At 42.6% G+C, this 23633-nt stretch overlaps 1 protein-coding gene across 12 annotated transcripts in view; it reads right to left on the reverse strand.

Moving 5' to 3' along the window:
* The window catches only part of TRPM3 (transient receptor potential cation channel subfamily M member 3), a 425647-nt gene that overhangs the window by 62299 nt on the left and 339715 nt on the right, over window positions 1–23633 (reverse strand). For all 12 annotated transcript variants that reach the window (XM_083464747.1, XM_083464736.1, XM_083464740.1 and 9 more), the window contains exons 9-10: window positions 14178–14250; window positions 717–817 (exon numbers count right to left, since the gene is read on the reverse strand). In XM_083464747.1, the coding sequence (XP_083320873.1) occupies window positions 717–817; window positions 14178–14250 (174 nt within the window). The remainder of the gene's footprint in view (window positions 1–716; window positions 818–14177; window positions 14251–23633) is intronic.

The following is a 23633-nucleotide window of genomic DNA, read 5'->3' on the forward strand; positions in this document are numbered from 1 at the left end:
AGGTGAGGGATGCCTTCCTGCCCACTGCTACTGCTTATGGAATGAATGAATGAATGAATGAATAATTTATTATTTATACCCCGCCCATCCAGCAGGGCTTCCCCAGCCACTCTGGGCAGCTCACAACAAACTATTAAAAACAGAATAAAACATCACACATTAAAAACTTCCCTAAACAAGGCTGCCTTCAGATGTCTTGTAAAAGTCAGACAGTTGTTAATTTTATTGACATCTGATGGGAGGGCGTTCCACACGGCAGGTGCTGCTACCGAGAAGGCCCTCTGCCTGGTTCCCTGTAACTTGGCTTCTTGCAGGGAGGGAACCGCCAGAAGGCCCTCGGAGCTGGACCTCAGTGTCCGGGCTGAATGATGGGGGAGGAGATGCTCCTTCAGGTATACAAACATTCTGGCTACAACTTCTAGTCAACATTTTGTTTTTTGTTGCTTTCGCTGTTTCCACCTACTTCTTACTCTGGGTAACATCCAGCCTGTCAAAGAGTTCTTACTTGACATTTTGTGACATTTTAGATGGTCCTAATAAAGGTACTGCCCAACTGCACATTTTGGAACAAATAAATTCTTTACCTGTCATGCTAAAGACTACAGAAGCCACTAGATGGCAACATTTCCTTTAAGAAGAAAATCCCTTTTAAAAATGATTCCCCCTGCCCATATTAAACTGAAAATTATGATATTAGAGGTGTATATATACTGTACCGGCCACTGTTGCCCATAAATAAAAATCTGGCTGCGAGCGATGTCTACTCTGTTCCAGGCTAATGCTAGGCTCAGTTGATCTGGAGCAGATGCATTTGCTCCTATACAAAAAGATAGAGGGGGGGGAGCGTACGTTATTAAATACAATGTCATGGGACGTGAGCAGAAGACAGAAACACAGTCCAGGTGAGAGTCCAGGCTGGGCTTTTGCATGATCTACTATGTAATAATAATAATAATATAAAAAGAAACTTAACTATTCCTACTCTCTAAACTAGCTAAAGTTTGTAATGATACATTTTACCAGCTAAAGTTTGTAATGATACATTTCATTGGAACAAGTTAGGTGCTATTAACCTCTACACACTCTGTGTAGAGTGCAAGCCAGAAGCACATGAACTCCTGATTCAGTACTGCCATCTCCACAGGGACATAACTGTTTTTCCAGTGGATTTTTTTGAAATCGACCCTCAAATACAGCTGAAGCGCGTCTGTATTTTGAAATTGTTAAATTTTGCAAGTAGGGTGCCAAAGTGTCAAAATGACTAGGTGGAAAATAATCATACCATGCACAAAATTTCCTTATTGTGGCCAGATTATTCTGTCACCAGACATCATATAGGCACTGTCTAATTAAATTGCTTTACTGAAGCTCAGTGTTAATAACTGTTGTGGTGATAAACCAGAAAAGTAAAGCTTTTGGTTGACAATTTTAGTCCAAGCGCTCTCATGACAATCTTATGATAATAAGGGTAATAGACTGGTGGGGTTTAAATTTAGCCAAAGCCAATAATTAAATATCCTACGCCAAATCTGTAATTCAACAGAGGGGAGGTTAGCCTCTAAGCTCAATGAAGCATTTGGAACACAGGATGGAACAGAAAAAAATTGCCATAGGAACTTAGATTGAACAGCTTCAGTAGATCCAAGGTCCAAATCTGAGTCCCACATAATAACTGTGCTAGGGGATTAGCTTTAAACACTTCAAGGACTGATGGTATGTGATTGCTACCTTTTGTATGGAAAAAGTGTCAGAATTTTGGCACTTTGTGAAGCTTTTTGCTTTGCATATTTCTGATGTGATCCTCATGACCCTGTTGACTAGAAAATAAGGCCATGGTATTTAAAGACTTTAACTTGTTCCATCAACTGATTCAACTGATATACCATAAATGGGCCCTATAGTTTCTTGAAAACACAATGGCTTTAGTTTTCTTGTAATTCACTGCCAGCTGTTCCCTTTGGCAGAATCCTGCGAATGCCCTCATCCATCTTTTTAGGCCACTTTTGTTTGAGATGGAAGTACCACATCATCTGCGTATAATAATATAGAGATGGTGGTTTTTGTGGCCAATTTAGGGGTATGATACTTTGGAGATGTTAAACTCTGGACAATATCATTTATATATAAATTAAACACTGTGGGAGCTAGGATACAACCTTGCTTAACTCCCTTTATGGCTGGAACACATCCTGTGAACTGCCCATTTGTAGAGCAATGCACTTTCAGCACACTGTTTTTATATAGACATTTCATAGAATCATAGAGTTGGAAGAGACCACAAGGGCCATCGAGTCCAACCCCCTGCCAAGCAGGAAACACCATCAGAGCACTCCTGACATATGGTTGTCAAGCCTCTGCTTAAAGACCTCCAAAGTAGGAGACTCCACCACACTCCTTGGCAGCAAATTCCACTGTCAAACAGCTCTTACTGTCAGGAAGTTCTTCCTAATGTTTAGGTAGAATCTTCTTTCTTGTAGTTTGGATCCATTGCTCCGTGTCCGCTTCTCTGGAGCAGCAGAAAACAACCTTTCTCCCTCCTCTATATGACATCCTTTTATATATTTGAACATGGCTATCATATCACCCCTTAACCTCCTCTTCTCCAGGCTAAACATGCCCAGCTCCCTTAGCCGTTCCTCATAAGGCATCGTTTCCAGGCCTTTGACCATTTTGGTTGCCCTCCTCTGGACACGTTCCAGTTTGTCAGTGTCCTTCTTGAACTGTGGTGCCCAGAACTGGACACAGTACTCCAGGTGAGGTCTGACCAGAGCAGAATACAGTGGCACTATTACTTCCCTTGATCTAGATGCTATACTCCTATTGATACAGCTCAGAATTGCATTGGCTTTTTTAGCTGCCGCGTCACACTGTTGGCTCATGTCATGTTTGTGGTCAACCAAGACTCCTAGATCCTTTTCACATGTACTGCTCTCAAGCCAGGTGTCACCCATCTTGTATTTGTGCCTCTTTACATTTCTCCCTGTTAAAATTCATCTTGTTTGTTTTTGCCCAGTTCTCTAATCTGTCAAGGTCGTTTTGAAGTGTGATCCTGTCCTCTGGGGTGTTAGCCACCCCTCCCAGTTTGGTGTCATCTGCAAATTTGATCAGGATGCCCTTGAGTCCATCATCCAAGTCGTTGATAAAGATGTTGAATAAGACCGGGCCCAAGACAGAACCCTGTGGCACCCCACTAGTCACTCTTCTCCAGGATGAAGAGGAACCATTGATGAGCACCCTTTGGGTTCGAGTCAAGAACAACAATCTTTTAACTACACTTGAAGAGTTCAACTTATCCCACAGTTTTACTCAAGAGATTGAATTGAATGCAGCTCTCAGATCAATGAAAGTTGCATATAGCACACCACCTGGTTTCTTAACATACTTATCTATAAAATGGGCTAGTACAAAGCAATGGTCTACAGTGGATCTGCCTAGTCTAAACCCTGCTTACTCTTCGGCAAGAATAGCTTCATCAGTTATCCAATCAACTAACTTCTTGTAAGGATGCTTTGCATATAATTTGCTAATTACAGGTAGCAAACTAATTGGTCTATCACTAACCGGATTGGATGCAAGGTCCCTTTTGAAGAAAGGGATGACTACCGCTGTGGTCCAAACTTCAGGAAACAACCCCAGCAGGTTGACCTCATCATCCTGCCCATGATGGAGTGAATGATAATATTGCATCCATTCATTGGGTCCAATAGTACACACTGGAACATTACAAGCCTTCTCCAGCAGGCCTGATATTGTACGCCAGAAGAGGCAGATTGAGACAGGCCAAGCATGCTTTTCTGCTTTCTGCCCCCCCCCATCTTAGCAGAAGTTTATACTTCTGTCTGAGGGAAACATATTCATTAATGAAGAGGGGTAAATTAGAGTTCATATATTTACAGTAAACTCTCTTCAGCTGGCTTTTAGCCTGCTTGCACTCTTTGTTGAACCAGCTGGAAGATCCCATTGATCTTATTGAGCCACTGTTCTTGATCTCAGTTCTCAAGTGGTCTTGCAACCTGTCAGTCAAGATCTTAAATAAATTCATAACCTCAGCAGCAAAGGTAGCTGAGATGATAGCAGTATGAATAGTCCTTAAATCATCTGCATGAAGAAGGTGAGTCAGTGCTAGACTGAGTACTGGCATCCACTTAATTCTATTGCCTGCAGTCGCACTGAAATTTGCATTAGAGATAAATTGAGTTTTTGGGGAAGAATTGTTAAATACTGGGCCTAGTAGTACCATTGTAGAGGAAGATGATTGCTTTCAATATTATGGCCCACCTCAAACTCCCTAGCAAACTTATATGCAAATCGCAAGATGGCAATATAATCTATCACACTTCCTCCATGCTTTGCAAAGTGGGTATATTCCCTGGGCTGAAAGCCCTCTGTCATCCCGTTTAATATTAGCAAGCCCCTCCCACCTTACAACTTGGGCTAAACAAAGCCCTGAATAATTACATTTCTGATCTTTAGACTGACAGGAGGTACCTCTGACTAAGTAAATATCTGGTTCCAGACTCTAATTATAATGGCTGTACAAATTTACATTATTGGCTCCCATATGTGCATTAAAATCCCCTGCAGTGATAAACACGGCAGTAGGATATAGGGATTCCAGGGATTCGGGTAACTCTAGTTCTGTCTGGATAGTATTTACAGTAGATTTTTTTTTTTTTTACAAGGTGGCATGTAGATATTTTCAAAACTATAACCAAGACAGCAGTTGCAAACGGATTGCATGGAATCATGGCTGTTGTAGTTGCATTCAACTTTGTGAAGATGAAACATGCTAGACCCCCACTGGCCCCACAGCCTTTTGTTGAGGGAGTGGCTGTCAACGAGTGATATTTGTATCTGTTAAGCATTACAGAGCAGACATCCCCAAGCTTTGGCCCTCCAGAAGCTTTGGACTACAGTTCCCATCATCCCTGACCATTGGTCCTGTTAGCTAGGGATCATGGGAGTTGTAGGCCAAAACATCTGGAGGGCCGCAGGTTGGGAATGCCTGTTATAGAGTCATTGTGCCATGTTTCTTGTAGCAGAATAATATCAAGTTGATCAAAATAGTTCATCAGCTGTTTATTATTCTGCTTTGAATGCCAACCAGCTATGTTCCATGATATCAGTTTTAGCCCCAATTCTTTCAAGACTCTGTGCTTGTTGCTTCCACTTTGCCCAGATACCCAATTTTGTCTAATCCTAGTGTTCTAATACCTCTTTCAGTGCAGCAACAGGAGCCTCTCAGACAGGCAGGAAGGAGGGGGAGATGTTTCCCCAAAATCTGATAGTTCACAAAGTGTTTCATCTAGTGAACAGGAGGAAGGCGAGCTACAGAATGAAAAACAGCAGGAGGAACAGGGGGAGGAAAGCCCAGTGGTAATTGCAAACAGACTACCAAGGGCATACTCCTGACAGATTGACTTTTGGTGAAATAAGAGTGTGTCATGCTGATTATTCAGAGCCACAGGACTTTGCCCAGGTTCTGGAGTTACCTCCTAAGGAACAAACCCAGTGGTTTGATGCCACGAAGGAGGAGCTGGAATCATTCAAAGAAAACAAGGTATGCACACTAGCCAAACTGCCACCAGGTGAAAAGTTAATCTCTAGTAGATGGGTCTTTAAAAGGGGAGGGCGGGATATAAATAAAAATTATTATTATTATTATTATTATTATTATTATTATTATTATTATTATTAAAAGGAAGACTCTGGTGTCTGGTGACACACGTTTTAAAACAAGACTGGTAGCAAAAGTTTTTGCACAAAAATCAGGAATTCATTTTGATGAGCTTTTTACACCGACTGCCAAAGCAGAATCAGTAAGGCTTGCTTCAACAGTTGCAGCTGCCAAGAAATCAGAAGTGAATCATTATGACATTATTTCTGCATATCTGAATGCTCCTCTGGATCAGGTGATATACATGCGACAACCCCCAGGGTTTGAGGAAGGGAATGATTTGGTATGGAAATTAGACAAGGTTGTCTATGGACTCAAAGTGCTAAATCCTGGAACGATTGTCTAAGCCTTGGTTTTAAAAGAAACATAGCTGACTCTTACTTATATACAAGGGGATCAGGTGACAATTACATATTGGTATTGATTTTGGTATTGATTGGGGTACCTTTACCTTATTGATTTTTGTGGATGACCTGATGGTGGCAGGTAGTTCCACAGGTAAAATTCAAAAAGTGGCTAATCAGTTGGAAAAAACCAATTCAAAATGAGAGACTTAGGGCAAATCAGTCATTGTTTAGGAGTCCGAATATGCAGAGAACCAGATGGAAGTTTTCTATTGTGTCAGGAACAAAAGATTTCACGTCTGCTTGAAGAGCTAGGAATGCAGGATTGTAAAGATGTACAAACCCTTGTGACCATTGACTTTCAAAAGACTGAGAGGGATGTTTTGTTTGATCAACCAGACCTATACCAATCAGTCTTAGGATCTCTTCTGTACTTAAGCTAGTGGTCAAGAGCTGGTATTGTGTAGGTATTTTAAGCAGAAAGGTCAGTAGCCCTAATGTAAATAATTGGGCTGCTATTAAGAGAATACATCTGTATAATTCTAGTGATCTACAGGTTTTTGTAGACAGTGACTTCGCCAGTTGTCCATCAACCACAAAATCAAAAAGTGGTCTAGTGGTCATGTTCAAATGTTCATTAATTGGTTGGAAATCCAAAAAGCAAGGTTTTGTTGCCACATCTACATGTGAGGCAGAATTTTCCGCGTTATCTGAAGCATGTAACGAAATCACACGGTACATCCAAGTACTTAATGACCTAGCGTATGGAGTGCAACTGCCTGTAGCATTCTATGAAGATAAGAAATCATGTATTTCACTTGCTAATTCAGGAAACAATACAACACACACAAAGCATGTGGCTATCAAGTTGTTCAGTGTTAAGGATTACAAACAACATAAAGTTATTAAGCTGATCTATTGCCAACTGCAAGAAAATTTGTCAGATCTTTTTACTAAAGTGCTTTCTACAGCGCAGCATGTTGAGTTACGTAGTTACAAGACTGAATCTTATCAATAAAGTGTGTAAATAAATTGGTTTCTGTCTATGTTTCTGCTCTTCAAAGCCTTTGGGGAAGTGTCATGACTAAAGTATTTGAGGGCAGAAACTGGAAAGTGTTGGAAGATTCTAGAAGGCTCATTTCTGGTGCAAATATTGTTTTGACTATCTCAAGGTCACACTCAGCCAGGAAAGATAAATTCCTGCGGTCAGCAAGCTGCTCTCTCCCTCTTACTTTCATTTGTACCTCGTGTGTCTGAGTTTTTGTAACAAGCTGTCAGGGAACTGCCATTGGAGGGACAGGTGGTGGAAGGGCTCACGGAGGTTGGGAGAGACCCAGCAGCTGAAGAGGGAACCAGCAGGGGGAGAGGTGGGTCTCTGAGGGAAAGCGAGCAAGAGGGAGGGCTCAGGGACACTTCCAGCGAGAACAGTGGGGAGGTTTCTGGACCTCCCATAGGGAGACCCACTCCTCGCCGGAAACTGTCACGCCGTGAGTCCAGAAGACGTGTTTCCGTTAAGGAGCTTTTATGTTGGAAGCGATTCCGAGAGCAGCCACTGTCGGAATCTGCCAGTGACTAGAGGAGCCATGTTTGAGGGGCTCCGTCACAGACAGAGGTTTGTGGACTTGAGCAAACTCTGAGGGACTACGATTTTACGCACAAGTAGCTCATCATCCCATCACACAAGCCTTTGCCTTTTAGTAAAAGTTTTTCCTTTTGGACTTTTGCTGGTTTTTTTTTTAATATTTATTGAGAATTTTAAGATTACAAAGAAACAAAGAAAAAAAGAAAGAAGGAAAAAACTAGTAACATTTAAACAATACGAATCAATAAAAAACAAGGTCAAAAAGAAAAAAACAAAACACATAATACATCAAGATCAAAAAGCAAAATTAGACAAAAAATTTAAAAACAAATCCAATATTCCCAAATAATTAACTGTCATTACCTTGTTTCATCGACCTCCTCACACCTCCCTTTTTTGTATTCTAGTGGTTAATTATCTCAGCAAATCCTTTCCATCTTTCATAATATTCTGTCATTAAATTACCTTAATCTATTTTAACCTTATCTTACCATAAAAGGCCCTAAAACTTAAAACTTAAATCTTATTTATACCAAATTCTCTTAACCATGACATATTCTTACATAATTCTTTTTAACATTTCTGCTAAAGCCAAATAATTTCATTCCAACATTTTTCTAATACTCTTTACTTTTACAAGATTTTCCTAAATAAATTGTTTAAAACTTTCTTCCAATCTTCATCCAACGTCTCTTTCTCCTGGTCTTGGGTTTTGTCAGTCCTTTCTATCCCATCCATCTAGTCCATCAATCTGGTAACCTTATATCTGAGGCCCTTGGATCTCTTCCATGTCCCATCCGCAGATCTTCTTCATATTTATACCTGTGCTTCACTTTGTCTTCTGTTCCTTTCACTCGGGGAGACTCCTGCTTGACAATGTTTTTGTCCCTTCTCAACAGATCAGCCCCTTTTCCAAAGTCAACACTGAACTCCATGTTTCAAAGTCCCTCCAAAGTTAAGGGCCCGCACAACTCCGAACGCCTCCCGGCCCAAAGCCAGACTTGAAAGGTCAAAACCTAGGGGGGGGTCTATCCAGCCCCCCATCTCCAAACCAAACAGAACTGTCTCTCCAAATCTGGCTTCCTCCAGGTTCATTCGTCAAGCCCAACAACTCATGTTCCTGCTGGGCCACAGTTCCCTCCATCTCTGCCTCACTAGGTCCAGCAACAACCTCCTCCCTCATCTGATCTGTCAAAGCACACTCCTGAGTTAATTCCTGAGTGGGTTCTATATAAGTGCCCGCTGCCTGTCCAAACTTTCCGATCCCAACAGTCATCAAATCCATCTTCTCATGTAACTGTTCCAATAAAGCACTTGTCTTACAAAAGGCCAACACCAGAGCCTCCGAGTACATTGTTATTGAAGGTCAGAGTCTGTTCCCACGATCTTAATCTATTGCAGCTGCAAAGCTCCCCAGTTCGAATTTAATAACAGTTTCACAAGCTCCCTCTAGGGGAAAAAGCTTCTATTTGTATCCATCTCTCTCTCTCTTTTTTAAAAGCAAATCTAACAACAAAGTTTCCTTTTTCAGATATTTTGTCAATATTTTGTTCCTTTGAGATGCGAAGGGGAACAATGGAATCAATATGCTTCTCTTCTTTTAACTATCTGTCAAAGACGTTTGTCTATAGTCAATGAACTTCCCGAAGACGTCTGTCCTGACACCCCGCTCCCAGGTTCAGGACGGTGGAGAATTACTTTTCTTTGCTTGTCTTCTGCAAGTTTAATCAGTCCAGAAAAAGTTCCCCCCTCTTCTCCTGCTTCCAAGGGGGGTTCAGTAATTTTAAATGATGAAAATTGATCCTTTACAAACGATTTTCTAAGCTCTAGCTTGCCGTGTCTTTGCTTCAATCTATTTACAAAAAGTGGAAGGAAGACTTCCTGTTTAGACCTTCCCGCTTCAGTGCCAAATTAAAAGAAATTTCTTATTCCAATTTTCCGTTCTACTCACGGACAGTTATTTAAGCTCCAATTGTCCACAGGAAAAAGTCAGCGCTCTCCGGCAACAACAATGCGGCTTCACTCCATGAAAGAAGCAGTTGATTCAAGGCACCACGCCGCTCAGCCCACGTCGCTCCGGAACCCCGAAATTGGGTTTCCCTGAGAGTGGGGGGGGCGCAAAGGTGCCGGCCGAATCCCACGTCCACAGGCTTCTCCCGCCTGTGGTTTTTGATGGGTCTCCGCCTCGCCGTGGCGGTTCAGACCCTGTTTTCCACGGAGCGGATTCCTCCCGATCGGAGGAAATCCGCCATTGCCAGAGGTGCCAACCCGGAAGTCCATTTCCTTTTGGACTTTTGACTCTGTGTTGTCTTTCTATTTACTGCAAGACACTGTCCATCAGTTTAGCATGGAAAAGAGGAGACTGAGAGGAGATATGATAGCCATCTTCTAATATCTCAAGGGCTGTCATTGTAAGATAGTGGAAGCTGGTTTTCTCCTGCTCTGGAGGGTAGGAGTTGAACCAATGGCTTCAAGTTACAAGAAAGAAGATTGGCAGTAAGAGTTGTTCAACAGTGGAACGGTCTCCCTCCGGAGGTGGTGGACTCTCCCTCCTTGGAGGTTTTTAAGCAGAGGTTGGATGGCCATCTGTCATGGATGCTTTAGCTGAGATTCCTGATGAACTCTGATGTAATTTTCACTCTTTCTATGATGCTATCATTTTTATTGTTTTGATTTGTGGTAAACACCACCTTGGTTCTTTTATACTGCATATTTTATATGCAATATAAAATATATTCAGAAGAAACAAAACACAAATAACTAAATATTATGTAAAATAAAAGTGCCATCAGCAGGTTTCAACCAGAAACTGTTTGTTGAAGCAAGAAGGAACTGTTAAAGAGGTGGTCAAGAAATTTCACAAGTGCTACTAGGGCATAGATCTCCTATGTATTACTCAAATTTATGATTTGATGATTAGAGCAGATATAACAGAATTTCACAGATATGAGCTCTACATTTCCCCCCTCTTCAATCATCTGGAAATTCTGTTGGGCAGGAAGCTCTTTGATTCTCTGTTTTACATTCCCTTTAGATTTCAAGAGGAATGAAACCTTATCAAGGCAAAAAAAAAAAAAGCTCTAAAAACATCACATGGTTTCTGTGTTGTTGCTAGGATACCCCCTTCATTTGTCTATCTGTGCTAGAAAGCTGCTTTTTCTACCCTGTGCCTCTGGGGTGGATTTACATCATACTACGGTTACAACAGAGCAAATCACAATCTTTGCTGCTCCTGCTTCTGCTGCATGTTTCTATTAAGCATCAGGCACTATGGATGCATTTTAATCTAATCTCTGGTTTATTCCACAGTATTCATTTTTGTTTGTTTTTTAAATAGCATATCCAATTTGATTGAAGGTATACAATGGCGGGGAAATCCCTCTCCTGCAAAAGCAAGGAATAAAAAGTAGTTCTGTCCAGCTATGTAGGGTCCAAAGTAGTTTTGTTTAGGATATAAGGTAAGAAGCATAATTGCAATCCTGATTCTTTGGCAAATGCTTTCTGCCTTTTTATCAAAGACTCAACAATACAACACTATGCACAGTATCCACTTGCAAAGAAGGGAAGCTAATACTCAAGACTCCTCCACATTCATCTCCACCTGAGCCATCAGCCTATTTTACTAGTTAGGATCTTCCAGATTGACCTCCCCTTGCTCTGGCTTCTGTGCCATGATGTGGGGGGTGGGGGTGGGAAGAGGGACGGGCTGCTGTGCTGTTCTGGTTTTTACAGAATGTAAAAATGCCCACCTCTCAGTTCCACATACTATGCTATGCTAATGTCTTGCACTTTAGATTCAAAAGCAATCATACAACCATTTCATGGTTGACACTCCTTCCCCCTGGCACAAAGAGGATGGGAGCAAATGCAGGATGGAAGCCTTCTGAGCATCATTCATGGCACAATTACAAGCGAGGAGGAATGCAGAGGATGCATCTGGTGCAGGTAAGCTTAGCAATATGCTCCAGTGAGCACAACAGCGGATTAGACTGCAGCAACGGAAAAACACAGGCATCACCCAGCGTGCTGCTCTCCAGATATGAACAGGACAGACGCTGTAAGGATTTGGGCAGCCTTGCAAATCATGCTGGGGAAAAAGACTGGGGGAATAATAATAAAGTAATAACAACCAGTGGCGTAGCGTGGGTTGTCAGCACCCAGGGCAAGGCAAGTAATTTGTGCCCCCTAACCCGTGGATTTGCGCCCCTTAACCCGTGGATTTGCGCCCCCTAACCCTAACCCCCAGATGTTGCGCCCGGTGCGGCTGGCCCCCCCTGCACCCCCACGCTACGCCACTGATAACAACCCTCTACTAGGATGGCAGCCCTTCTTATAACTCAGCAGGGATGAGGAGCCTCCCAGACCCTAATGTGACAAGAGAGCTATAAATGGAGGACCACTGGGTCTCAAAACACACATTGAAGGGAGTTCTGTAGGATTATTATTATTATTATTAACAAAAAGTTTCTTAGTGGGCTGTGAGTTCATGAAGAGAATGGATGAAGAGAGAGAAAAAGGCCCTTCTGGTCATTTTTAGCTAAAGACTAGTTTTTTGTAAAGCACTCTGAGGTTTGTTTGTTTTTTCAATCAAGCAGTGTATAAAGTTTATGAAATAAAAATAAAATAGTAGAATTGCCCCCCCCCCGACAAATAAAACCTGGGGGAATTGTCTACTAGATGAAAAAATAGCTTGGGAGTGTGATTTTTTGTTGAAAAATGGTCAGCAAATAATGACTCAGCAACTCACTCACTCTCTCCTCTCCTCCAAACTCACAGCCTTTGGCTTAAAAATACACCCAGAAACAACACGGTAGTCTGTATATGTGTAGAGTGAAAGATATTGCATATCCCATTGCTTTAATCTGTCATGTCAAATAAATAATTATTACCTATTGTAATAAAAGACAACCAAAAGGTGCACAAACTCTCTTGTTGATTCTGTTTCTGTTTTGGGAAACTAAGACCACCATCCCATGCAGCTAGATAAGTAGTTGGTCCCCTATGCTGTGAGTGCTGTTTTCCACATACTGATGGGTCCCTTGAAACTGCAGAAGGGACTGCAGAGTTTCACTTACTACCTCTTGCCCAACAGAGCATCTGTTTTGCAGTAATAACATCACTAAAATGCAGTTTGAGTAAATATTATACAATGGTTCAGAAGCAAGCATTCAGGAAGTACCAGATTGGCAGCACCAGTCTGTCAGTGGGTCTGACTCACATTCTGGATCTCTTGAACAGCGAGCTCTGGATTTATGTGACTTTGGATCTGGTACTGCCTTTGTGTTTGCTTTGGAGCCAGATAATATTTGGCTGCCTATTGGCCACATTGTTATCCACCAGGAGAGATGCTTTGCATAACAGAACTTCCTGATTCACAATAATATCAATCATATGCTCTCATGATGTTAACATAATGAAAATTAATCTGATCTGAGCTGTCTCTGCTTTTCGAGGGTAAAAATATTTGTTGTGATTGGCGCTGTGGTCTAAACCACTGAGCCTCTTGGTCTTGCTGATTAGAAGTTTGAATCCCCGTGACAGGGTGAGCACCCTTCGCTCTGTCCTAGCTCCTGCCAACCTAGAAGAAGAAGTAGAGTAGAAGAAGAGTTTGGATTTGATATCCCGCTTTATCACTACCCGAAGGAGTCTCAAAGCAGCTCACAACCTCCTTTCCCTTCCTCCCCCACAACAAACACTCTGTGAGGTGAGTGGGGCTGAGAGACTTCAAAGAAGTGTGACTGGCCCAAGGTCACCCAGCAGCTACATGTGGAGGAGCGGAGACGCGAACCCGGTTCCCCAGATTACGAGACTACCGCTCTTAACCACTGCACTCTTACTACACTGACTCTCACAATATCAATATCAAACCTAGCAGTTTGAAAGCACACCGGTGCAAGTAGATAAATAGGTACTGCTGTGGCAGAAAGGTAAATGGCGCTTCCGTGCACTCTGGCTTCTGTTGTGCCAGAAGCAGTTTAGTCATGCTGGCCACATGACCCGGAAAGCTGTCTGTGGACAAACGGCGGCTCCCTTGGCCTGAAAGCGAGATAAGCGCCACAACCCATAGTTGCCTTTGACTGAACTTAAATACCCAGGGGTCCTTTACCTTTTACCCATATCCTATCTTTCCCCCATAATGGAACCAAGTGTACATGGAAGGCATTGGCCACTTGGTTCTCAGGCAGGCACCCATCCAGACACTGACCAGTCCCAAACCTGCTTAGTTTTAGCAACCTTTTACACCTTCAGACCATACCTTGGGATACTAAAAGTTTGCTACTTAGGCATCATACAATGCAGGACTGATGAAATGTGTGTAAATTTGTCAAGGACTTTCTGTGCAGAAAACACTACAGTGGTACCTCGGGTTACATACGCTTCAGGTTACAGACTCTGCTAACCCAGAAATAGTACCTCAGATTAAGAACTTTGCTTCAGGGTGAGAACAGAAATCGTGCAGCGGCAGCAGGAAGCCCCATTAGCTAAAGTGGTGCTTCAGGTTAAGAACAGTTTCAGGTTAAGAACAGACCTCCAGAATGAATTAAGTTCTTAACCCGAGGTACCACTGTATTACCTTTTAGCAAAGCTGTCAAGATGGCCAGGTCAATATCTTGGTGTCCTTCTGATCCCATGCGAAACACTGTAATCTGGAATGCAAGAATAGATTGTTTTTCATTAGACATTTTTAATATTTTAAATGTGGCACTTAAATGAACACAATACCACCAGGTCTGTCTGTCTGTCTGTCTGTCTGTCTGTCTGTCTGTCTGTCTGTCTATATTCAGCCCTGAAGAATCTGAAATACAGAGATACTGTGGGCAAACCCAACTGGCTGCCTACAGGTTATACATTCAGAGCAATTTTTTCCCCTTCAAAGAATTCTGTTGTTGTTAAGGGTTGCTGGGAATTACAACTATCTAAGGGGCAAACTACAGTGCCCAGAATTCTTTGAGGGAAAGAATGTGCTTTGAATGTGCCTTATAGGTATTGTGTTCACTGCCTAGCATTAATGCAAATCAGAATCCCAAGGTCCAATAATTCATCAAGAAATGGAGACATTACACAGCAGTAATAAATATTTAACAGAAATAGAAAAGTCTTGAAGCTTCAAAACAGAAAGGAAAATTCTATATGGAACCTATTATATAGTAGTGTGAAAAACTCATGATTCGTTCTACTTTGGCAGTTGTTGAGAGCAAGAAGTTGGGAAAGCTACTAATGGCTGACCTAACTGCTGTAGAAATGTGAACTTCACTTACAGTGGTGCCTCGCAAGACGAAATTAATTCGTTCAGTGAGTTTTTTCGCCTTGCGGTTTTTTTCGTCTTGCGAAGCACGGTGTCGGAAAAGTTTTGGAAAAGCTTCAAAAATCACCAAAGTCTTCAAAAACCTCAAAAAAGGCTACCACACCACGTGCTATGAGTTGCTCCTCGAAGTCAAGTTGCAACTGTATTAACAGTTTTAAGAAAAAGGACACAAACTTGCAAGACGTTTCCGTCTTGCGAAGCAAGCCCATAGGGAAAATCGTCTTGCGAAGCAACTCAAAAAACCAAAAACCCTTTCGTTTTGCGAGTTTTCCGTCTTGCGAGGCACTCGTCTTGCGAGGTACCACTGTACATGAGTTTTTGGCAGTGGTGAGATAATTCACTACCACTGTTCCTTCATTCATATGTGGTGACACTGTTTAGCACCATTTAGCAAAAACAATGATAAATCATTTATTTTAAAACTTGAATACAATGTGCATTCAATGTGTTCATCTTGAAGGTGCCATGATACTCCGATGCTTTTATAACTACTAAATTCAGCATCTTAAGAATTGTCTGTTTTAAAAATATTATTAATTTATTTATGCATAAAAATATACATTTATTTTTTTTTAACAAAAGTATTTCTATACTGCCATACTATGAAATATCAAGGGCTGGGGGCTGCAGTGGGATGAGGGAATCACCTAATATCTGTGGGAGGGGTCAGTGGAGGACAGATCTCTCTACCCAGTTTGGGGTAATTGCCCCCTCCCTTTTAAATCCAGTGTGTGTGTGTGTGTGTGCAAGGAACCAAAACCTTTTGCCGAGTTCTGTAACTAAGCCCAGGCCAGGCCTCTCACTTCCCCAGACGCTACATCTCCCAAGAGGAACACATTCACATTGTGGTGGGCTCTCGGCAGCCGTTATCCCAATAAAGGAAAGATTAGGAAATTGTGACGTATGAATACACACACACACACACACACACACACACACACACACACACACACTGGTACCTCGGGTTACAGACACTTCAGGTTACGGACTCTGCTAACCCAGAAATAGTGCTTCAGGTTAAGAACTTTGCTTCAGGATGAGAACAGAAATCAGGCTCCGGCGGCGCGGTAGCAGCAGGAGGCCCCATTAGCTAAAGTGGTGCTTCAGGTTAAGAACAGTTTCAGGTTAAGAATGGACCTCCGGAATGAATTAAATTCTTAACCCGAGGTACCACTGTATATAATCTGAAGAATGAGTCTGCTTTAATAATTTCATGGCACTAGCAGGCCATGTAATTTTTAAAAATCAGATGTATTTTCTTCTTTCATTGCAGAACAAATAAGCAGGGCCTTTTTCCAGCTGGAACTCGCCGGAACTCAGTTCCAGTCCCTCTCTGGTGGGTACCATTACCATTCTAAGAGTATGTGGGAGTTCATGGTGACTTCTGGAACCTCTTTTTCTAGAAAAATAGCACTGCAAATGAAGATATGCCAAACATCTTGACTATTGCTTGACACATGGTGCATTTAAAACACGTTGCCTCCCCCTGAAATCCTGGGAGCTATAAGCTCTGTGAGAGGCAGAGTACAGTTTACAGGATTCTTTAGGGGAAGCCACGCGCTTTAAATGTGCTTTGAATCAGGCTGACAAACCCTCCAAGCACAGGATAATTGTCCAGCAGAAAAAGGAGTAGAAGGTCGAGATGACAGGCCAGCCCTGTAGCAACTCCCTCCCACTACTCAGCTGCCTGGGATTAAGCCAGTGAAGGGGATCAGCAGCGTTGTCACAGCAACAAGACTATTGTACCCTATGCAACCAGCAGGAGGAGGAGCGCACTAGCTCAACTGTTACAAATCATTTAGCAGACACACAAGCAAAACTGTCTCCTCCCCTGCCCAACCAAACAACCCCATTCCTGCCTTTTTGGTGTTTGGAAAAATGATGACGAGGGTGACATGGAATATAGCAATTGGTATAATAATAATAATAATAATAATAATAATAATAATAATAATAATAATAAATTTATTATTTATACCCCGCCCATCTGGCTGGGTTTCCCCAGCCACTCTGTGCGGCTTCCAAAAGAATATTAAAATACTGTGATACATCAAACATGGTAGAAAGAGGTCTGCTCTATCCAGTCTTCTGGGTATACAGAAGTCAGTGCTGACTATCACATTATGCACACCTAAAATGACAAATTCCTTCTGCAAACAAGTTACACTGTTCTTGAAGAACAGACTATTGCTCTACTAAAAATTAAAGCAAGGTCACAAACCTTTCTGAGTTTTTTTTAAAAAGGGGGAGATTAAGGGTATAGATGAAGAAAGGGGACATAAACAAATGTTTAAGATAATCAAAATGATTCAAAAATGAACAATAGATAGCAAAATGCAAGAAGGCAGCAACGGTTGACATGTGTATTTTGAGAGTCCTAAAGGAATGCTACATAGACCTGCAGAACAGATACAGATTTCCCCACTTTTTGGATATGCAGAAATGAATTATGCAAGAATTCACCAGTGTATGTATGAAATGTAACTTGTCTGAGGGTGGCAATATTCACATGTAAAAATGTCAATATTCACTAAACTTGGGCCATTTGCTTCACCTTATATGCAATGAGAGGAAGCAAATCATCATTCAGTTCACACAACTGAACATTTCTTCAGTAGGAGGAGACAGTCCAATAAATCAGTTATCTGCAGCTGAGCAGTAAACGCCTGTCAGACGAGTCTGGTGTTATGTAACACTTGGCTGCCCCCACCACTCTGCTATTAATCTCAGGGGGGAAACTCCCAGCGATGCAAAGGGGATAATTTATTTAAGGTTAACACTCATGTGTGGAGTGTGTGTGTGGAGAGAGAGGAGATTTCCACTGGGATTGTGGATGAGGAAGGAAGGATTCCACCTGCCTGTGCACTGTGGTCACAGTGAAAATTCTCCTAGTGACACACTGTCATTTTTGGCTCCTAGGAGATGCCATAGACTTAGCACCAAAGTAATGGAGCTTTGAAGAATAAATCAGGTATGAGAGAGCTGTTTCCCATTCCAAGCTTTAGTAACAAGACAAGTGCTATACATCTAAAGGTAAAGGTAAAGGGATCCCTGACCATTAGGTCCAGTCGTGGCCAACTCTTGGGTTGCAGTGCTCATCTCGCTTCCGGGTCATGTGGCCAGCATGACTAAGCTGCTTCTGGTGAACCAGAGCAGCGCACGGAAACGGCATTTACCTTCCCGCTGGAGCGGTACCTATTTATCTACTTGCACTTTGATGTGCTTTTGAACTGCTAGAGTGGCAGGAGCAGGGACCGAGCAACGGGAGCTCACCCCATCGCGAGGATTCGAACAGCCAACCTTCTGATCGGCAAGTCCTAGGCTCTGTGGTTTAGACCACAGCACCACCCGTGTCCCGCTATACATCTAAGTGAAGTAAATAAACATTCCATCTTCACAATGGGTGGTTACAACTTCTGCTAGAATCTGTTGTGTTCCTTAGCAATGCCCTAAGAGAACCCTATGAAACAAAATGTTCCAGATCTTTCCTTTTGTCTAGATGCTCTGCCCAAGCTGGGATACCCAGCCCCAACATAGCTGTTGCTTTTTCTGATTTTGTTTTAACATGCATATTCCAACATTTTGTAGAACAGTTTCCTTATAAAAAGGAAAAGATGAATTACATCCTGCCATCTTCTTGAAAGCACAAGGAGTGATAATGTATCCGGAGTAAGCATAAGACTACACTAAAACTCATTTTATTCTTTCAGTCTCAGGAGGTAAGGAAGCAAATTTATTCTTTCTGTCAAAGATTGATGGGAGTCTGCTATCAAGAAAACAGAAATCCAAAGATGGAAGACAAGCTGCAGAAACAATGGAAATCAGGTATCAGTACTCCCTGTGGAAGATGAAATCCTAAAGCACTGCAGGCTATGTTTGAGTGATCTTGGCATATCCTATGGTGCCCTTTCAGAGCTCTGCTTCAGATGGGCAATAGGAATTCAGGGTGAACAAATGTTTGGTCCAGAATTATAATTGTTCATCTTTATTTAAACTAGTTGAGATTTTGCAGGTGTCTCATAAATGCAAGTTGCTTTAACATTAACAATAGACGTGGACAGGGAACTGCTTCTGTTTATAGTCAGGGTTATTAATACATTATGGTCCTCTTACTAGAAGAGCAGCTTCTATTGCAGTATTGCTCAGCATTTATAATTCAGCTGGGTATGCCTGAATATTTTAGTGTAAATTTCCCTTGGCAGCAACATGAGGAGGAGAGAGAGAGAGAACGCGCAGGCACACACACAAACCAAATGCTGAAGAGTAAACTGCTCAGAGGGAAAATGCAGTAAGTATAGCAGATTTGTCAGCATTGAGGGGGCCCTGCACCTATTTCTGATGTTCCTTGCCACGACTGCTTCCCTTCCCACTGTGTGCCACCCTGACTGCCACTGCCACCCCACTTTCTCCCTCCTATGACCTCACTGTCCTGGGTGCTATGCCCCACAGAGCCACTATGCCAGTGCTGGTAGCTCTGCTCCCCCCGCACCTCCAAACCTACCAGCCAGGAGGGGAAGTGAGAGGCTCAGAGCCACATTTCAGCTGCCTGGTGGCTGCTGGAGGGGAGAGGTGGTTGCGGTCTGGCATGGCTGTGCTGGGCAGACTTTGGGCTTCAGCAGAGGGCAGGGGCAGACGTCCCTCCTAGCCATGCTGGCCGCTGGGGCTCCTCCGCGACTGCAGCCCATCGTGGGTGAGCTGGAGCGTGTGGCTCTGGGAGCAGCAGGAGGAAAAATGATCCCCTCTGGTCCACTCCCTGGCTATTTAAGCCCGCTGTGCCCTGCACTCCGTCCCAGTCAGTGCTGGATTTCTCACCCTGTTTTGTCACTGTGTTTGGGGGCAGGGAGGAATTTGCCTTCAGATAATATTGGGTTTTTTGCCAACTCTTAGCAATTGTCAGAACTTGATGGCAGAGAAGGCATTGGGTTGGATCCTTAGTCAAAGTGGACACAGGGGGGTGCGCCAGGAGTCCCAACACCTGGTCCGAGGAATCAGGGCATCCCGTTGAAGTGATCCAGGGGAGGGTGTTTCCATTTGGACACCCAGATGGGGGCTGATGGGCCAGAGCACTCCCAAAATGGTGATTGGAGGGGTCTTTCCAATTTGATGTACGGTATGTTACAGGACAATTCTTAACCCTGCCAAATAATCAACCAGCAGCAGGCTGGTTGATACAGGATACATACCCAATGCCTGCACCCAAATCTGCTGACATCTGATAAAGTTGTGGCCTCTTTAAATCCCAAAATGGTTGTACTGTACTGCATTTACTGCAACTTCACCATGCATTGACCTCACGGCTCACAGCTGCACAGCACCTGGACCTGCAAATGGGTCTCTGCCCCTGAAAGGACCTACGCAAATCCCACAGTGCATAACGATTGGACGATTGGACTCCCCAACTCCACCTGTCTCTGGGTTTTGGATTTTTTGTCAGAACGTTCTCAGAGGGTTAGAGTAGGGTCACATGTGTCCACAGCCCTTAGCCTTAACACCGGCTCACCACAGGGTTGCGTGTTGAGTCCCCTGCTCTATGCTCTCTATACGTATGACTGTTCAGCCATCTATTCCAGCAACAAAATCATCAAGTTTGCTGATGACACTACGGTGGTGGGGCTCATTTCAGGAGGGGATGAGTCCGCCTATCGGGACGAGGTGGAGCGGCTCTGTGTTTGGTGTGGAGAGAACAATCTGGCTCTTAATACGGCTAAGACCAAGGAATTGGTGGTGGATTACAGGAAAAAAAAGGCGGACATTCAGCCCTTGTATATCAACGGGGAACGGGTGGAGAGGGTGGCGGAATACAGGTTTTTGGGAGTGATTATGGATCAGGGCATGACTTGGAGCGCAAATACCACTGCTCTGGTGAAGAAGGCCCAGCAGAGAATTTATTTCCTCAGACTTTTAAAAAAGAACAATCTGAGTGAGAGACTGCTGGTGTCCTTCTACCGAGGCTCCATAGAGAGCATACTTACATACTGTATTTGTGCTTGGTTCTCCAGTTGTACAGCTAGGGAGAGGAAGGTGCTCCAGAAGGTCATAACCACAGCCCAAAGGATTATTGGGCACCCTCTTCCACCTTTGGAAGAACTGTACGGTTCCCGTTGCCTTAGGAAAGCAAACAACATCCTGCAGGATCCATCTCACCCGGGATACAGTCTGTTTGCACTACTGCCTTCTGGCAGGAGGTATAGAAACATCAAGTCAAGGACAAATAGACTGAAAAATAGTTTCTATCCAAGAGCTGTGGCCTTGTTGAATGCTGTAACTCGATAGTGAGACCTGGGAGTTTGATGGGTGTGGGTGTGGGTGTGGTTGGAAGGTGGTTTGTTTGTTTGGTTGTTGCTGTTGTTTTGCTTTTGTTTTTAAGGGATGGCATCCAATTTCGTTGCACTGGTGCAATGTTGCACTAGTGTAATGACAATAAAGAATCTATCTATCTATAAACTGACTCGGGAGGGAAGGAAGAAAGGAAGGAAAGCTAACTGGCAAGTAGACATAGAAGGCACCAAGAAAATAGTGGAAATGAGGGCCTAAGGTCCCAAGAAGCAGCTGGAGGGATGGAAACCCGAAATCAGTGGCATCAGAAAATAAGGATATGTCTTAGCTTTGAGTTGGGGAGCAGGACAAGACTAATAAATGTCACCTCACTGAATATTTTAAATTCAGAAGAAAGATGTTGTTGTCGAAAGAAACTGATTTTCTTAGATGCCCTGAAAACATAACAAGATCAAGCTCCCTTCAGGTTTGCTCTGCACAACAAAAACAGACTTAAGTAGGTTAATAGCAAAAAAGGATCTGAGCAGCACTTTGAATAAAACATTGAATTGTTACCTCTTAAATGTAACCTAAATTCTAGGTAAAACCATTACTGATTACTAACTCTCTAGAGAATGCCCATTGCAACATGTACTCTAGGAGGAAAAAACATTCCTGTGATTGCTGCCAGCACATATTTTAAGAAGCATTCCAAAAAAATATATTTTAAGATGTTTGTCTCATGTTTTATAAACTCTAGAATTGTTCTGGTTCTGTGACATTTTCCTGGGAAAGATACTGTGAAAAGTGAATACAGATATATAAGCCAGCTTGACACTGTGGAAAACATGGCTAATTATATTCAGATATAGCTTATTTTTTAATGGTCATTTAAATAATAATTTAAAGGAAACTTTTATATGAGATGGTAAGTATTTGCCCTATGGAAGAGTCCCTCTCCCATGGTGGGGATTAGGAGAGTATACATCATCATCATCATCATCATCATCATCATCCTTGTCGTCTTATTTGTAGGCCGCCTTTCCATAGTGAAAACAATCCTCAAGGCGGCTTACGGCATGACAAGATTTACATAATTACCAACATAAGAGAAGTCATAAACAATAAATAAAGTACATCAAAAGGTACACAACCTAATGGAAAACAATTTCCACATAAATCATAAAATCTAAAACTAAGAATACAGCATTAATATCAATTACAATTTAAAATGACATAGATAAAAAATAAAAAATAAATTTTAAAAACAAAGCGGAGCCCTCCCTGCCCAGAGGGAAGGAGGCAGGCAAGGCCCGACATGAATCTGTTCCCTCAGCCGAAAGAGAGACGGAGTATCCACTGAGCCTTTGAATCCCCCCCCCCCAGCGTCTAGGCTGGGGGGCTTGATGTGGATACACTGTATTAACAGAGTTGTGAGCAGAGCTTTTTTTCTTAAAAAAATGTTGAGGGGTGCTCTCATTTTCCTACTCACACTGAAATACTGCCCTCAATGAGACCAAACTTAGATTCACAAAATGTTTTGGGGTATGCGTCCCCCTGCGTACCCCCCCCCCAGAAAAATCACTGGTTGTGAGTCACCAAATATGCTCCCGGGGGTGTCTGGCCCTTCACACTCTAGAGACTCTTGTTGGTTTGGTGAAAGGGAACAGAATAAATATGGTAAAATAAAAGGAGAATTTCCTTGATGCCTCGATCCAATCAATCAATCAATCAATCAATCAATCAATCAAAACCAACACTATATTACGGCCGTAGACCAGCATAGGGAGCAGTGCTGGATTTACGTATAAGCTAGACAAGCTCTAGCTTAGGGACCCACTCTCTTGGGGGCCCCAAATAATTTAAAGGAAAAAAACTGGATGTACATTTCCAAAACATACAATAAAAAACAAATAAAATAAAACCTACACACAGCAACAGTGTTTTGTGTTGTGTAGACTCCTATGATGTAAGTAATGGGCATATATAGCATATATTCAACACAAAAAACAGTGATAATTTGTTGACAAAGGGCAGCTGGACATATAAAGGGCCCCATTACCTTCAGTAGCTTAGGGCCTCATCAAACCTAAATCTGGCCCTGATAAGGAGGGAGGGGTACAATAATTTAAAATCATTAAAAATCTAAAAAACACACAACTCACTAAAAAGAGTTAAAACAGAATATATATATAAAAGTCCATAAGATTCCAAGTAAGTCTAAAAGAAGGGTTAGGAACATCAGACAAGAGTGAAAGAGCGTGAAAGAGTGTGGCACATCCGTTGCATCTTGAGCTGCTGGGCAAAATCTGGCAAATTTGTATGTTATAGTAGGATTGGTAATCTGAAAGCAGCAAGGAGGTATAGAATTGTCCTGTGCGCCCTCATGCAGTGATGGTAAGGTGATTTGATGCCTTGATCCAGGTTTGGGGAAAGTACTACAGTGGTACCTCGGGTTACAGACGCTTC

Source organism: Podarcis liolepis (assembly GCF_965112155.1).
Source record: "Podarcis liolepis genome assembly, chromosome: 11".
In the NCBI taxonomy this organism is placed as follows: Eukaryota; Metazoa; Chordata; class Lepidosauria; order Squamata; family Lacertidae; genus Podarcis; species Podarcis liolepis.